Genomic DNA, 17,999 nt, shown 5'->3' on the forward strand with positions numbered 1-17,999 from the left:
TGGTAGAGTATTTAAGGTGTACACGTACGTGCAGCAATCACCGGCAATGTGTAACTGAGGCGGAACAAGGGGAATCAGCCCGTATTCACCGAGGCAGATGGAAAACCCGTACCCCCATGAACCATGGACCTTGCCGTTGGTGGGGAGGCTTGCGTGCCTCAGCGATACAGATGGCCGTACCGTAGGTGCAACCACAACGGAGGGGTATCTGTTGAGAGGCCAGACAAACGTGTGGTTCCTGAAGAGGGGCAGCAGCCTTTACAGTAGTTGCAGGGGCAACAGTCTGGATGATTGACTGATCTGGCCTTGCAACACTAACCAAAACGGCCTTGCTGTGCTGGTACTACGAACGGCTGAAAGCAAAGGTAAACTACAGCCGTTATTTTTTCCGAGGGCATGTAGCTTTACTGCATGGTTAAATGATGATGGCGTCCTCTTGGGTAAAATATTCCGTAGGTAAAATAGTCCCCCATTCGGATCTCTGGGCAGGGACTACTCAGGAGGACGTCGTTATCGGGAGAAAGAAAACTGGCGTTCTACGGATCGGAGCGTGGAATGTCAGATCCCTTAATCGGGCAGCTAGGCTAGAAAATTCAAAAAGGGAAACGGATAGTTTGATGTCAGATATAGTGGGAATTAATGAAGTTCTGTGGCAGGAGGAACAAGACTTTTGGTCACATGAACACAGGGTTATAAATACAAAATCAAATAGGGGTAATGCAGGAGTACGGTTAATAATGAATAAAAAAAATAGGAGTGCGGGTAAGCTACTACCAACAGCATAGTGAATGTATTACTGTGGCCAGGATAGAGGCGAAGCCCATGCCTACTACAGTAGTACAAGTTTATATGCCAACTAGCTCTGCAGATGATGAAGAAATTGATGAAAGTGTGATGAGATAAAAGAAATTATTCAGGTAGTGAAGGGAGACGAAAATTTAATGGTCATGGGTGACTGGAATTCGAGAGTAGGAAAAGGGAGAGAAAGAAACGTAGTGGGTGAATATGGATTGGGGGAGAGAAATGAAAGAGGAAGCCGTCTGGCAGAATTTTGTACATAGCATAACTTAATCATAGCTAACACTTGGTTCAAGAAACATAAAAGAAGGTTGTATACATGGAAGAATCCTGGAGATGCTAGAAGGTATCAGATATATTATATAATGGTAATACAGAGATTTAGGAACCAGGTTTTAAATTGTAAGACATTTCCAGGGGCAGATGTGGACTCTGACCACAATCTATTGTTTATGAACTGTAGATTAAAACTGAAGAAACTGCAAAAAGGTGAGAATTTAAGGAGATGGGGTCTGGATAAACTGACTAAACCAGAGGTTGTACAGAGTTTCAGGGAGAGCATAAGGGAACAATTGACAGGAATGGGGGAAAGAAATACATTATAAGAAGAATGGGTAGCTCTGAGGGATGAAGTAGTGAAGGCAGCAGAGGATCAAGTAGGTAAAAAAACGAGGGCTAGTAGAAATCCTTGGGTAACAGAAGAAATATTGAATTTAATTGATGAAAGGAGAAAATATAAAAACGCAGTAAATGAAGCAGGCAAAAGGGAATACAAACGTCTCAAAAATGAGATCGACAGGAAGTGCAAAATGGCTAAGCAGGGATGACTAGAGGACAAATGTAAGGATTTAGAGGCTTATCTCACTAGGGGTAAGATAGATACTGCCTACAGGAAAATTAAAGAGACATTTGGAGAAAAGAGAGCCACTTGTATGAATATCAAGAGCTCAGTTCTAAGCAAAGAAGGGAAAGCAGAAAGGTGGAAGGAGTGTATAGACGGTCTATACAAGTACTTGAAGACAATATTATGGAAATGGAAGAGGATGCAGATGAAGATGAAATGGGAGATACGATACTACGTGAAGAGTTTGACAGATCACTGAAAGACCTGAGTCGAAACAAGAACCCGCTAGTAGACAACATTCCATTGGAACTACTGACGGCCTTGAGAGAGCCAGTCCTGACAAAACTCTACCATCTGGTGAGCAAGATGTATGAGACAGGCGAAATACCCTCAGACTTCAAGAAGAATGTAATAATTCCAACCCCAAAGAAAGTAGGTGTTGACAGATGTGAAAATTACCGAACTATCAGTTTATTAAATCACAGCTGCAAAATACTAACGCGAATTCTTTACAGACGAATGGCAAAACTGGTGGAAGCCGACCTCGGAGAAGATCAGTTTCGATTCCGTAGAAATGTTGGAACACGTGAGGCAATACTGACTCTACGACTTATCTTAGAAAATAGGTTAAGGAAAGGCAAACCTACATTTCTAGCATTTGTGGACTTAGAGAAAGCTTTCGTCAGTGTTGACTGGAATACTGTCTTTCAAATTCTAAAGATGGCAGGGGAAAAATACAGAGACCGAAAGGCTATTTACATTTGTACAGAAACCAGATGGCAGTTATAAGAGTCGAGGGGCACGAAAGGGAAGCAGCGGTTGGGAAGGGAGTGAGACAGGGTTGTAGCCTGTTCCCGTTGTTATTCAATCTGTATATTGAGCAAGCAGTAAAGGAAAGAAAAGAAAAATTCGGAGTCGGTATTAAAGTCCATGGAGAAGAAATAAAAACGTTGAGGTTCACCGATGACATTCTAATTCTGTCAGAGACAGCAAAGGACTTGGAAGAGCAGTTGAACGGAATGGACAGTGTCTTGAAAGGAGGATATAAGATGAACATCAACTGAAGTAAAACGAAGATAATGGAATGTAGTCGAATTAAGTCGGGTGATGCTGAGGGAATTAGATTAGGAAACGAGACACTTTAAGTAGTAAAGGAGTTTTGCTATTTGGGGAGCAAAATAACTGATGATGGTCGAAGTAGAGAGGATATAAAATGTAGAATGGCAATGGCAAGGGAAGCGTTTCTGAAGAAAAATTTGTTAACATCGAGTATAGATTTAAGTGTCAGGAAGTGGTTCATGAAAGTATTTGTATGGAGTGTAGCCATGTATGGAAGTGAAACATGGACATAAATAGTTTAGACAAGAAGAGAATAGAAGCTTTCGAAATGTGGTGCTACAGAAGAATGCTGAAGATTAGACGGATAGATCACACAAATAATGAGGAGGTATTGAACAGATTTGGGGAGAAGAGGAGTTTGTGGTGCAACGTGACAAGAAGGAGGGACCGGTTGGTAGGACATGTTCTGAGGCATCAAGGGGTCACAAATTTAGCATTGGAGGGCAGCATGGAGGGTAAAAATCGTAGAGGGAGACCAAGAGATGAATACACTAAGCAGATTCAGAAGGATGTAGGTTGCAGTAAGTACTGGGAGATGAAGAAGCTTGCACAGGATAGAGTAGCATGGAGAGCTGCATCAAACCAGTCTCAGGACTGAAGACAACAACAACATCAGATGGAAAACCACCTTAAAAACCATCAACTGGCTGGCCGGCACACCAGACCTCGACACTAATGCGCCAGGTGGACTCGTGCCGGTGACGGGCTTCCTGCGCGGAAAGCAGCGCGTTAGACTGCACGGATAACTGGGCAGGCTACCTAGGGATTACTAGAAGCAACTTCTACTGGAACCATCACATAGAAAAGCTAGTGGAGGGGGCGAACCAAACACTTAGAAGATTCAACATATTTAGCAACGACACTGCCTAAACTACGTTCATCCGCCCTCATCCGCAGAAGAGCTGCATGATATGGGATCCTTACCTGATGAGATTGACGGAGGAGATCAAGAAGCTTCATTGAATAGCAAGTTGTTTTTCATTATCGTGAAATACGAAAGAAAGTGTCGCGGATGTGACATGTAAATTGGGGTGGCAATCATTAAAACACGGAAGCGCCTTTCTTTTTTTTTGGCAATTTCAATCAACAAATTTCTCTTCCGAATGCCAATATATTTTTTGAAATTCCACCTGAAATGTAAGAGAAATCAGAGATCGCACTGCATGCGGTAGGCCTTTAGTTTTCCACGTGATATTCGAGAGTGGAAAGTCGAGAATCAGCCTGAAACTGCTTGCATAAACCCTCTGCCACAAAGTAGTCATGTAGATGTTTAGCTGGGCATCAGTTGAAAGTTGCCTGTTCCTGTGGCTGCTTGCCCCTCATATAGTTATCAGCCTCGCTCACTCACTTACAAGGGGAGGCCACAGTATTCGGATCATGTATTTCCATTGAACTACGAACACTTTTATTAGTCCATTAGGTCAACACAGTGTGTTAGTAGTAAAGCGCACTACTTAGGCATTTCTGGAATACTGCAGAAGAAATTTTGCGCGTAATCGTTGGATCGCTGGAGGAAGTCCGGCTCTTTTTTCTTTCTTTCTTAATTTATATTTTGTAGCGCTGATCACGTTATTTCACATATTTTACGTTCTGAAAATAACATAATAAAAAGAAACGCCTATATTTGCACGGAAGTTTACTGAATTTCCAATATTATTTAACTGTTTACTAATTTCTATTATTGCACCAAATATTATATCCGTCCACAAGTAAACTACCAACGCATAAGGTTTTCCTGAAAGTGTATGCCTGTCGTGATTTGCGAAATCGCTTTGCCGGCAATCAGGTAAGCTATCCGTTATTGCTTTGCATCTGGATGCCTCTACCTGCAGACACAGGTTGCCAGTATGAGCGACAGGCTTGGAAAGCCCAAGTGATACATCGATAAATAAAGGTATAAATACCTTTGTTCCCTAACACAGTGAGTTACAGTACGCCATCATATAAAGATAACGTACGATTGAACATCCGATGTACTTTAGACATTACTGTGTTTATGTTTTCCTCTTGTCTCCTTAAATCGTCCTTTGTTTTCAAACTACGAAATCCATTTATCCTGAGAATTTGTACATTCCAAGTGGGGCATTGTTTTGCCAGTCTCACTACTTTTATTTCTGTCTCCAAGGTAGTGAGTCCACCTTTAGAGTGGAAAAATTTCCATCTTCACGGAATAGGCCTTCTTGATCTACTTCGTTCGAATGAGTATATCGACGGTAGACAGATAAATTTCTTCTCCAGTCGCCATTGGATCTGCACAAATCTTTGTTAATTATTCTGTATCAATAACTTCGCTTCTTGAAGGATACTATGGCAGTACACAATCGCATCTTTTAACTGGCACTTGCCAACTTTTTTATGCATTGAATCTTCATGACATTCATCATCCGCAGTAGTCGAATAACTGGGAGTACCTCCGTTTTTGCAATAAAAATGTAATTTTTCTGATTTTCCAAAAATTCGTACTATTCGTTCTTGCTACACTGGTAAGGTCTCACCGCTACTCAAGTCAACTGTCGAATGTGGCCAGTCTCTCTGTCTGCCGTTCGAAGCGTCCAAGTACAAAGCTGTTCAGGGTACCGTCTCGATTACAGGTCTAAGATTGGTTGGGTGGATTATCCGGGGGGAGGGGACCAAACAGCGAGGTCCCATCGGATTAGGGAAGGATGTGGGAGGAAGTCGGCCATGCCCTTTCAAAGGAACCATCCAGGCAGTTGCATGGAACGATTTAGGGAAATCACGGAAAATGTAAATCACGACGACCGGACGCGAGTTTGAACCGTCGTCCTCCCGCATGCGAGTCCAGTGTGTTAATCACTGCGCCACCTCGATGGGTCAGGCCTAAGAGATTTCGCAAATCACTACACGCGCACATTTTCAGGAATGCATTATGCGTTTGGTCGTTTACTTGCCGATAGTTATATCTAATATTTGCTGTAATAAGGACAATTATAAATAGTCAAATAAAATTTGTTGTTCAATAAACGTTCATGAAATAAATACAAGTAAATACAGGTGATGACTTTCCATTATATTATGTTTCAAATCTAATATACAGTATATGAAACTACGACCATAGTTTGAAAAAAAGTACATAAACTAGAAAAAAAATAATGAGCGGGACTCGATCCAGTGATTCACAGATTACGGAGCTAGAACGCTAGCCAAATGACCTACTAGATAGTGTCGGAAGTTCCATGCGGCTTTTCACGGATGATGCTGTAGTATACAGAGAAGTTGCAACATTAGAATATTGCAGCGAAATGCAGGAATATCTGCAGCGGATAGGCACTTGGTGCAGGGAGTGGCAACTGACCCTTAACATAGACAAATGTAATTTATTGCGAATACGTAGGAAGAACGATCCTTTATTGTATGATTATATGATAGCGGAACAAACACTGGTAGCAGTTACTTCTGTAAAATATCTGGGAGTATGCGCACGGAACGATTTGAAGTGGAATGATCATATAAAATTAATTGTTGGTAAGGCGGGTGCCAGGTTGAGATTAATTGGGAGAGTCCTTAGAAAATGTAGTCCATCAACAAAGGAGGTGGCTTACAAAACACTCGTTCGGCCTATACTTGAGTATTTCTCATCAGTGTGGGATCCGTACCAGGGTTATTTAGTAAACGTGATAGCGTTACGGAGATGTTTAGCAAACTCAAGTGGCAGACTCTTCAAGAGAGGCGCTCTGCATCGCGGTGTAGCTTGCCGTCCAGGTTTCGAGAGGGTGCGTTTTGGATGAGTTATCGAATATATTGCTTCCCCCTCCTTGTACCCCCCGAGGAGATCACGAATGTAAAATTAGAGAGATCCGAGCGCGCACGGAGGCTTTCCGGCAGTCGTTCTTCCCGCGAACCATACGCGACTGGAACAGGAAAGGGAGATAATGGCAGTGGCACGTAAAGTGCCCTCCGCCACACACCGTTGGGTCACTTGCGGAGTATAAATGTAGATGTAGATATAGATGTAGATCATGCCATCCCGTGCTGAGAGGGCGCAACGCGCCGGTACTTCATCGACGCATAAAACTTCTTTTGCGATTTTGTCGAAATCGCCTTACTACTTGCACATTATGTAGTCCTAATGGACTAATAAAAGCATTCAAAATGTGAAGTAAAAGTATGTTCCGAACGTCGTGGTCTCGCCCTTGTTAGTTATTACCCAATGTGCATCTAGTCAATAGGGCTATAACACAGCAACAAAAGGGGTTTTACGTTTCCGTGGAATGCAGTTACAGCTGTGCCGTGACATCGCTGTACAGATTACGGCGCTTTATGTCTTACAGCTCAAAGCTGGGTGAACTGCACCGCGGCAAAAGCGACTTCAATTATTGCAGGAAGACGAGACGTACTAGCGTAAGTACGCAATGAATTTTACTATCGTCTGGAAGGTTATCATTTTCCCGATGGAGGGCAGAGGCAAATTTTGTGAAAAGTAAATTAGAACTTGTTCTTGAACGTAAATGCAAAGAGGTAACACAAGTTCAAAAGCTTAATTGTCCTAAGAGTAAGTAATTTTCACCTCATGTTTCAGTCTTCATTCATAGAAAAGATATACGTTTGAATCTTTTTGAGACGACTTTCAGCTTCATTACAATAATTTGTAAATGGAAAATAAGATTTTCATCAACGGAAAACCGGAATTACCATCTCTTTCTTTGTTACGAGATTCGTTCAACAAGTAAGGTAAGAAGAGCTCTCATTGTACGAGGCAAATGAGACAATCCAAGCTTCTAATCATTGCGGTAGATAGAGCTAGTTGTACATTTGCGCTTCGAAATATACACTCCTGGAAATGGAAAAAAGAACACATTGACACCGGTGTGTCAGACCCACCATACTTGCTCCGAACACTGCGAGAGGGCTGTACAAGCAATGATTACACGCACGGCACAGCGGACACACCAGGAACCGCGGTGTTGGCCGTCGAATGGCGCTAGCTGCGCAGCATTTGTGCACCGCCGCCGTCAGTGTCAGCCAGTTTGCCGTGGCATACGGAGCTCCATCGCAGTCTTTAACACTGGTAGCATGCCGCGACAGCGTGGACGTGAACCGTATGTGCAGTTGACAGACTTTGAGCGAGGGCGTATAGTGGATATGCGGGAGGCCGGGTGGACGTACCGCCGAATTGCTCAACACGTGGGGCGTGAGGTCTCCACAGTACATCGATGTTGTCGCCAGTGGTCGGTGGAAGGTGCACGTGCCCGTCGACCTGGGACCGGACCGCAGCGACGCACGGATGCACGCCAAGACCGTAGGATCCTACGCAGTGCCGTAGGGGACCGCACCGTCACTTCCCAGCACATTAGGGACACTGTTGCTCCTGGGGTATCGGCGAGGACCATTCGCAACCGTCTCCATGAAGCTGGGCTACGGTCCCGCACGCCGTTAGGCCGTCTTCCGCTCACGCCCCAACATCGTGCAGCCCGCCTCCAGTGGTGTCGCGACAGGCGTGAATGGAGGGACGAATGGAGACGTGTCGTCTTCAGCGATGAGAGTCGCTTCTGCCTTGGTGCCAAGGATGGTCGTATGCGTGTTTGGCGCCGTGCAGGTGAGCGCCACAATCAGGACTGCATACGACCGAGGCACACAGGGCCAACACCAGGCATCATGGTGTGGGGAGCGATCTCCTACACTGGCCGTACACCACTGGTGATCGTCGAGGGGACACTGAATAGTGCACGGTACATCCAAACCGTCATCGAACCCATCGTTCTACCATTCCTAGACTGGCAAGGGAACTTGCTGTCCCAACAGGACAATGCACGTCCGCATGTATCCCGTGCCACCCAACGTGCTCTAGAAGGTGTAAATCAACTACCCTGGCCAGCAAGATCTCCGGATCTGTCCCCCATTGAGCATGTTTGGGACTGGATGAAGCGTCGTCTCACGCGGTCTGCACGTCCAGCACGAACGCTGGTCCAACTGAGGCGCCAGGTGGAAATGGCATGGCAAGCCGTTCCACAGGACTACATCCAGCATCTCTACGATCGTCTCCATGGGAGAATAGCAGCCTGCATTGCTGCGAAAGGTGGATATACACTGTACTAGTGCCGACATTGTGCATGCTCTGTTGCCTGTGTCTATGTGCCTGTGGTTCTGTCAGTGTGATCATGTGATGTATCTGACCCCAGGAATGTGTCAATAAAGTTTCCCCTTCCTGGGACAATGAATTCACGGTGTTCTTATTTCAATTTACAGGAGTGTATTTACAAGGTGGTGGGGTTTAGAGATACATCGTCGGCGATTGAACTGCGAAGTGTTGCGTTGCATTGAAGCAAAGGGCCCCAACAGAATTTCACCGCCTACTAATAGAAGTTTATGGGGCAAATGGTTTTGGGCCCAGAATCTAATGAAGGCAGAACACATGTGCAAGACGACCGACCATAGGTCAGCCTGCCCGCCCGGCTAGTCTCGCGGTCTAACGCGCTGCTTTCCGAGCGGGAAGCCCGTCCCCAGCGCGAATCCGCCCGGCGTATTTATTAGTGTCGTGGTCCGGTGTGCCGGCCAGCCTGTCGATGGTTTTTAGGGCGGTTTCCCATTTTCCTCGGTGAATACGGGCTGGTTCCCCTTGTTCCGCCTCAGTTACACATTGTCGGCGATTGCTTCGCACTCTCTCCACGTACGCGTACACCTTAAATACTATACCACGCAAACATTTGGGATTACACTCGTCCTGTATGAGACGTTCCCTAGGGGTCCACTGGGGGCCGAACCGCACAATAACCCTGTGTTCGGAGTGGGGCGGCGGGACTGCTGTGGCTTGTTGTGGGGTTGTGAACCACTGAGGGCTACGGCGGGGACGAACCCTCTCCGTCGTTTTCAGGTTCCCAGTTCCGTACAATACAATACAATACAATCCCTAGGTATACAGTTGAATCTACGCCGTTTAAATTTATGTCATTCAGCGTGAAACCGAAATTTAAAGGACTTTTTATACTCATATGAAGAACTTCATACTTTTTATTCAAAAATGTTTAAATGTGTGTGAAATCCTATGGGACTTCATTGCTAAGGTCATCAGTCCCTAACCTTGCACGCTACTTAACCTAAATTATCCTAAGGACAAACACACACACACCCATGCCCGAGGGAGGACTCGAACCTCCACCGCCATCTTCTCATTATGTCCATTTGTGGCTTCCATATTGTTGCTTCCCCTCAAAGTCGATGGAGCGAGTTCCTACCGCCCGTTCGGAAAAAAGCATAGTCCTGTGGTCATCCGCTGTCTTCATGCTGCTTGGTCCTCACGTCTTTCCTTCCCCGCCGTTTGGTCCGCCTTGGGATGCCGACCGAAACAGCCAAGCCGTCAGATACACAGCACTGTCTTTCCATTTTTTCAAATCAGCCCTTCTTAATATGTTTTGTTTTATATTACGCTGCGCAACATACCGTTCGCTCACAAGTGATTTTATTAACATAATTTGTGAATAAACGTTCAAAAAATTCTTCAACTGTTAGATGAGAACTTTGGTTTCAGTGCTTCAGAATTTCGATTTACTGCCTCATCTACTGGCTCCAAATTATAGGACGGTGCAACACTGGAGCATTCAGGAATATCAGTCTCTATTTTCCTTCGAGGCTGTTTATCCGGTCGAAAATCTAAATACTGGTCTTTTTCATTTTCATCCACATGTATAGTTCAACAACATGTACAATAGCTCGAACGTAATGTGTTCCATCATCAAACCCTTGTCCATCGGTTAGTCAGTCAACATAGAGTGGTAGTGCTAGTTTGTCAGTATCAATTGCTTCTGACGTAAGGTAACCTGCTGCTTCTTCTATTCTTAAAAACATTTTTGTTCATCTATTTGCTTGCAATCCCTCATCCATCCTCATGTGAGGACACGGCTTAGAATCGGTGTTATGAATAGAAAAAGAAACTAAACTTAAAATTCTCCAGGACCATACTTTTTATTGTTTACAGTCAATTACCACTTCTTGCATCTTGCTGATATCTAGATTAAATCTTTTTTTTATTATTCTGGTATCTTCAGTAGATGGTAAATGACAACTCATCTACAAACAATCTAAGATGGCTGTCCAGTTTGTATCCTGAATTGCTTTTATAGATTAGGAACATCAGAGGAGCTATAACATTTCCTTTAGGAAACCCAGATATCGCTTCCTACTTCATGAGTTTCTGTCAGTTACTACGAATTGTCACCTATCTATCAGGATACCACGAATATGGTAACACAACTGCGACGATGCTTCCGAGGTATACAGTTTGATTAGAGGCCGCTTGTGACTGTCGGTGTCAAAAGCTTTCTCCAAATATAGAAATATGATATCAATTTGACATGTGCTGTCGATAGCAGGCATTATCTCGTGCGAACAAAGAGCCAGCTGTGTTACACAAGGAGTATGTTTTGTAAAACCGTGTCACTAGGTCGTTTTCTTCTGGGTAATTCCTGTGTTTCAAAATCCTGCTTCAAATCAATATCAACGATATGGTGCTCAACGATATGGTGCTAAAATTCAGAGAATTACTTCTATATCGTTTATCGTGTGTTGCATGGACCTGTACCATTTTTCGGTGCTTAGGTCCGAATTCTTCATCGAACAAGCTGTTGCGAATGTGGGTTGGATAAAACGTAGTGACAACAGTGTTTTAATTCATACCAGACTCTATTGAGAGATATTCACCGTATTGCATGCCCTCAATATATTCGCTCCAGATCTCTATCACCTTGCCCCACAGTGATTGAAGGCATTGTACACAGCGCGCTCATCTCTGTCCATGTCTCTCATGGACAGCCCTTTGGCTGGATGATGTCTTCTCTTGTATTGTATCGTGTGCCATGTAGAAGTTACTTTATTTTGGCGAACGGGTTATAATCGAATGGACCGATATAGGGTGAATACGGTGGGTGTTCCAGTATCTCCTACCTCCACATGCGCAGCAGCTCCTGCATGTGTTTCGCCATGTGGAATCATGAATAGTCATGATGGGTGTTGGGATGCAGTGCTAGAAAGTGCCGTCGTTTCTTTCTAGGTGCGACACGAAGGTGATGTCCCAAGAAGCTACTGTAGTAGGACTGTAGTAGGCTGCAGTGACCGCTTGTCCCTGTGGCACAACGTGATGCGGGATTAAACGATGGATGTCGTACGCCACAACAACCATCGCTTTGGAACTGGCTGGTTAATGGCGCACGTACTGTGGGCGAGGAGAACCAGGACGCTTCTATTCATTTGATTGCCGCTTTAATAGTGGCTTGTACGAACGAACCCAGGTTCCGTCCATAAGGACGGCTCTTCCAAGGTAGACTTCACCCTCCCTGTGGTAACGATTGAGCAATTCTTCTGCAAGTGCATAACGATGCCACTGTTGCACCTCGGTCATTGCATGTTGTATCAACCCACTGCAATTTCGCGGAAACGAGGAATATAGTGCAAACCGTGTAGCACTGTTTTATGGAACACGCCCACCTCTGTAGCTACCTCACGGTCAGTCCAGTTCACATCCAGCGGGAAGGCAAGGAGTTCAGTTGTCGTATTCTGCATTGAGGGGTCACCCGAACGGGGAAGATATTGAATGACATCGCTGCCATCCCAGAACACTGTCCTCTATGTCATTACCGTAGGATATGGCAATGCTGCATCACCACTCGCCTCATGCTGTCACCGACGATATTGTTGTGCGCTTTAACCACGTGACGCCTAAATCTTGATCCACGAATTTTGTTTGTGTTCCCTAAACATACCGTCAGGGTGCTTCAACATTACTGGCCTCCCGCACTTTCAGACAATACACACTGCAAGTGACACAGACACAGCCATCGCTGCACACTGCACTACTTCAACTGCTATAACTACAGCTACAGCTATAGTCAGCGTGCTTGCCATTTGACAGACATCTGTAATTTTACAACATCGTTGCCACTACTTTTCATCAAATTCTCGTATCATTGGTAAAAACAAAGTTACACAATGTGATCAAAAGTATCCGGACCCTAACACCCCCCCCCCCCTCCGCCTGAAAAAAAAGGTTTCATATTAGATGGATTGTGCTCCCACCTAATGCCAGGTACTCCATATGAGCGGCCTCAGTACTAATTAGACATCGTGAGAGAGCAGAATGGGGTGCTCCATGGATCCCGGGGACTTCGATCGTGGTCAGTTAGTTAGGTGTCACTTGTGTCATACGTCCGTACGCGAAATTTCCACACTCCTAAACATCCCTAGGTCCACTGTTTCCGACGTGATGGTGAGGAAACACGTACAGCAAAAAAGCGTACAGGCCGACTTGGTCTGTTGACTGACAGAAGCCGCCGAAAGTTGAAGAAGGTCGTAATGTGTAATAGGCAGACATTTATTCAGACCATCACACAGGAGTTCCAAAGGATCCACTGCTAGTACTTTGACAGTTAGGCGGGAAGGGAGAAAACTTGGATTTCATGGTCTAAAAGCTTCTCATAACCTACACATCACGCCGGTAAATGTCAAACGACGTCTCGATCGGTGTAAGGAGCGTGAACATTCGACAACTGAACAGTGGGAAAACGTTGTGTGGAGTGACGAATCACGGTACACAATGTGGCTATCCGATGGTGGGGTGTGGGTATGGCGAATGCCCGGTGAACGTCATCTGCCAGCGTGTGTAGTGCCAACAGTAAAATTCGGGGGCGGTAGTGTTATGGTGTGGCCGTGTTTTTCATGGAGGGGGCTTGCACCCCTTGTTGTTTTGCGTGGCAATATCACAGCATAGGCCTACATTGATGTTTTAAGCACCATCTTGCTTCCCAATGTTGGGGAAATTCGGGGATGGCGACTGCATCTTTCAACACGATCAAGCATCTGTTCATATTGCAACGCCTGTAGCTGAGTGGTACACGACAATAACATCCTGTAATGACTGGCCTACACATAGTCTTGACCTGAATCCTATAGAACACCTTTGGGATGCTTTGGAACGCCGACTTCGTGCAAGGCCTCACCGACCGACATCGATACCTCTCCTCAGAAGAATGGGCTGCCATTCCCCAAGAAACCTTGCAGCACCTGACTGAACGTATGCCCGCGAGAGTGGAAGCTGTCACTAGGCTAAGGGTGGGCCAACACCATATTGAAGTCCAGCATTACTAATGGAGGGCGCCACGAACTTGTAAGTCATTTTCAGCCAGATGTCCGGATACTTTTGATCACATAGTGTTTTTGGTCAGCACACATAAGTGAATAGATTAAAATTTACCTCGCGTTTGTATCTTCAGACATGTAGAGGATATAAAATCGGATTAGCCTTTCTGCAGCACACTGTGCTCATCACTACGCAGAACAATGTGTTAGTCATGCCGCTGGTTTCAGCATGGCAACTACCGGCTGGCGACTTACTCGTAGTTGCAGGTGGGGCTCTGGTAGCCCTGTCCCGGGACGGACGAGAAGTACACAAAGAAGAAGGCGGCCGGCAGCAGCCACAGCAGCGCGATGCAGGCGGACGTGTTGCGGTGGGTCATGATAGCCGGGTAGTGCAGTGGCCGCAAGATGCCCAGGTAGTGGTTCGCCGCCAGCGCCAGCAGGTGCGCCACCGCCGCGATGATGCCTAAGGAGAGGCGCACTCAGCCGCAACCACGCACATCTGAGGTTGCTCACAGTCCCAGTCAAAATATCTGGAAATGTACTGCTACATAATTGTGTTGTGAATTGTAGCTAACTATGATATTATTTATTTCCGATAGTTTTCGTTTTCTTCCCCCTTAGCATCAAAAGCGTTTCCTTTCATTTGATTCTGTCACGTACATATTCATAAACATTTCGTGCTGGTATACTCGTCATTGCACTACTGCCATAACAGCCATTCATAATGATCTTTAATACATAGTTAAGAATTTTATAGCACCCTCGGAGGATTGTTAGAAGAAAAAAAGGCACAATAATCTGTAGCGCACATTAATTATCCTCATGATGTCCTTTTAGGACAACACACAAAAAGACCGCGAAATCAAATCTAAATGAGTTATTTATAAAGATCGCATTATAAAGTTGTCCACTAACTTCGTTATCACTGTCTTGCAACACGACAGCTATGTACACAACTGGCCATTAAAATTGATACACCACGAAGATAACGTGCTAAAGACGCGAAATTTAACCGACAGGAAGAAGATGCTGTGATACGCAAATGATTAACTTTTCAGAGCATTCACACAAGGTTGGCGCCGGTGGCGACACCTACAACGTGCTGACATGAGGAAAGTTTCCAACCGATGTCTCATACACAAACAGCAGTTGACCGGCGTTGCCTGGTGAAACGTTGTTGTCATGCCTCGTGTAAGGACTTTGATAAAGGACTTTGATAATGGTCGGATTGTAGCCTATCGCGATTTCGGTTTATCGTATCGTGACATTGCTGCTCGCGTTGGTCGAGATCCAATGACTGTTAGGAGAATATGGAATCGGTGGGTTCAGGAGGGTAATACGAAACGCCGTGCTGGACCCCAATGGCCTCGTATCACTAGCAGTCGAGATGACAGGCATCTTATCCGCATGGCTGTAACGGATCGTGCAGCAACGTCTCGATCCCTGAGTCAACAGATGGGGACGTTTGCAAGACAACAACCGTCTACAAGAACAGTTCGACGACGCTTGGAGCAGCATGGACTATCAGCTCGGAGACAATGGCTGCGGTTACCCTTGACGCTGCATCACAGACAGGAGCGCCTGCGATGGTGTACTCAACGACGAACCTGGGTGCACGAATGGCAAAACGTCATTTTTTTCGGATAAATTTAGGTTCTGTTTACAGCATCATGATGGTCGCATCCGTGTTTGACGACATCGCGGTGAACGCACATTGGAAGCGTGCAATCGTCATCGCCATACTGGAGTATTACCCCGCGTGATGGTATGGGGTGCCATTGGCGCCATTGGTTACACGTCTCGGTCACCTCTTGTTCGCACTGACGGCACTTTGAGCAGTGGACGTCACATTTCAGATGTGTTACGACCGGTGGCTCTACCCTTCATTCGATCCCTGCGAAACCCTACATTTCAGCAGGATAATGCACGACCGCATGTTGCAGGTCTTATACGGGCCTTTCTGGATACAGAAAATTTCGACTGCTGCCCTGGCCAGCACATTCTCCAGATCTCTCACCGAATGCAAACGTCTGGTGAATGGTGGCCGACCAAGTGGCTCGTCCCAATACGCCAGTCACTACTCTTGATGAAGTGTGATATCGTGTTGAAGCTGCATGGGCAGCTGTACCTATTCACGACATCCAAGCTCTCTTGACTCAATGCCCATGCGTATCAAGGGCGTTATTATGGCCAGAGGTGGAAGTTCTGGGTACTGATTTCTCAGGATCTATGCACCCAAATAGCGTGAAAATGTAATCCCATGTCAGTTCTAGTATAATATATTTGTCCAATGAATACCCGTTGATCATCTGCATTTCTTCTTGGTGTAGAAATTTTAATGGCCAGTAGTGTATTTCCTTTTGAACGGGCTAGGAGTGAAATGGAGAGATCAGTTTGAGCTTGGCTGGAAACAAGTACCATGTTGTGCTCGACACAAGAGACCAGTAAAGTACCAGAAGAGGGCTTACTAGCATACAACTTCACTGCAATAGCTTCCGACACTGGTCATTTCCAGTTTGTAAGCGACAGCAGGGCAGTAGCTACGGTGGCAGCCTGGACTAGCAACCGCAAACATCAGATGTGCACTCGACCAGTCAGTTGTGGCGAGGCAGTGTTAAGCAGTGGTCAAGTGGTCATGCGTAGTGTTTCAGCGCTGTTGAGTCACTAACCGCAGTGGAGCGATATCTCTACGCCAAGTGTTCGACATTTTCCAGAGTATTTTGAAGAAGAGAGAAATATGTCATGCACTTCTTGACTCCCGAGCAAAAAACTACGACGCTTGGACGCCAGCCGCGACTTGACTGAAATAAAATAGTAGACAGTTATTTTCTGAAAAAAAAAGGATCATCACAGACGTGGCTTAGCCTTATCAATACTAACCTACCACGAAACGACAAAGCGCAGAATAGGCTTCTGATCCCTCGCCGAGACCTAAGAAGGTGTGAATGTGACGCATGAGTTGAATAATATCCCAAAGAAGTAGTTTTCTCGCAGTTTCATATTCACATGGTTGTATAAACGTTGTGTGCATTGTACAGTCGTGTTCAAAAGTATCCGAACGACCTGAATTGCATTGCGCCTGATTCGCATGCAACCAGCATAGAGCAGCTGTCTAGCTGGTCCTCTAATGGCTCCTTGGTACAGTCGTTTGACTATTGAAAATGGTTCCGACAAGTTTCCACTAGAAAACACTGCTCTGCATCGCAATAACTCAAGATGTAAAGTTATACCATGATACTAGAAAAATCAGGGAACACATTATCACAGATAAGACTGTCCTTCAGGCTTGTAAGCTCACATTTATTACAATAAATGACATACCTGAAATGTTACCACTCTCATTATTACGTCAGATAGGTAATGCACATAGTAAGTTCGTCGTATTCAAGATTTACTCTTGGAAGTAACATACCGTACTTATTATTTAACACAAAATGACATTAATAATTTAAGTTATTCACGAGCAGCTAGTTGAGAATATGTATGAACTTCAAAAGACACGACGAAGCGTCTCGTTTTGCATATGGATTAAAACCCAGGTCATGCAGACTAAGCAAAGATTTCGTGACTGACGGAAACTAACAGTCATTCCTAACTAGACTTAGAGAGAGTGATATGCCTCGATTTCAGACAGTATGTTAGCAAATATCAACTTTAAGTTACATAATGTAAACATTTTTAACGTACGCGAATTCCTACCCAGCATCTATTGTCCCTGTTAACGAACTACGAGAGATGTTAAATATTGCTTATTCACAAGTAACTTACTTGAAATGCCGTGAGGTAAAGCTTTGTGTTAGATAGGGGAACCCAGAACCTAATCGGATTGTTATCGAAGCACAATCAACTGTGACATATCCGATTTTTTCGACAGTAGCTAGATGTTTTAACTGAAACATTAATGTTTTCCTTCCCAGGACTCCAACCCGGCACCTATCGCTGTTATATTCTAGAGAAAACGAACGTTAAATATGGGTTTGTTACACGAGCAGCGACATGTGAGCATGTTTCATCTAGAAATAATATGAAGAAGATTTGAGTACTGACTGGGAATCGAATCCCACACATATTGTTGTTGACTACACACACAGAGACGTCAGCCACCGAATTTTTCTCCGCCAGCAGCTCGGAATGACATCCTTGAACTTACAGTAAT

At 45.0% G+C, this 17,999-nt stretch overlaps 1 protein-coding gene across 1 annotated transcript in view; it reads right to left on the reverse strand.

Annotated features, from left to right (window-relative positions):
• LOC124613644 (beta-3 adrenergic receptor-like) overlaps positions 1-17,999 on the reverse strand; it is a 130,816-nt gene that overhangs the window by 15,119 nt on the left and 97,698 nt on the right. The window contains exon 4 of the mRNA XM_047142360.1: positions 14,099-14,306. Within this exon, the coding sequence (XP_046998316.1) occupies positions 14,099-14,306 (208 nt within the window). The remainder of the gene's footprint in view (positions 1-14,098; positions 14,307-17,999) is intronic.

Source organism: Schistocerca americana, chromosome 4 (assembly GCF_021461395.2).
Source record: "Schistocerca americana isolate TAMUIC-IGC-003095 chromosome 4, iqSchAmer2.1, whole genome shotgun sequence".
NCBI lineage: Eukaryota > Metazoa > Arthropoda > Insecta > Orthoptera > Acrididae > Schistocerca > Schistocerca americana.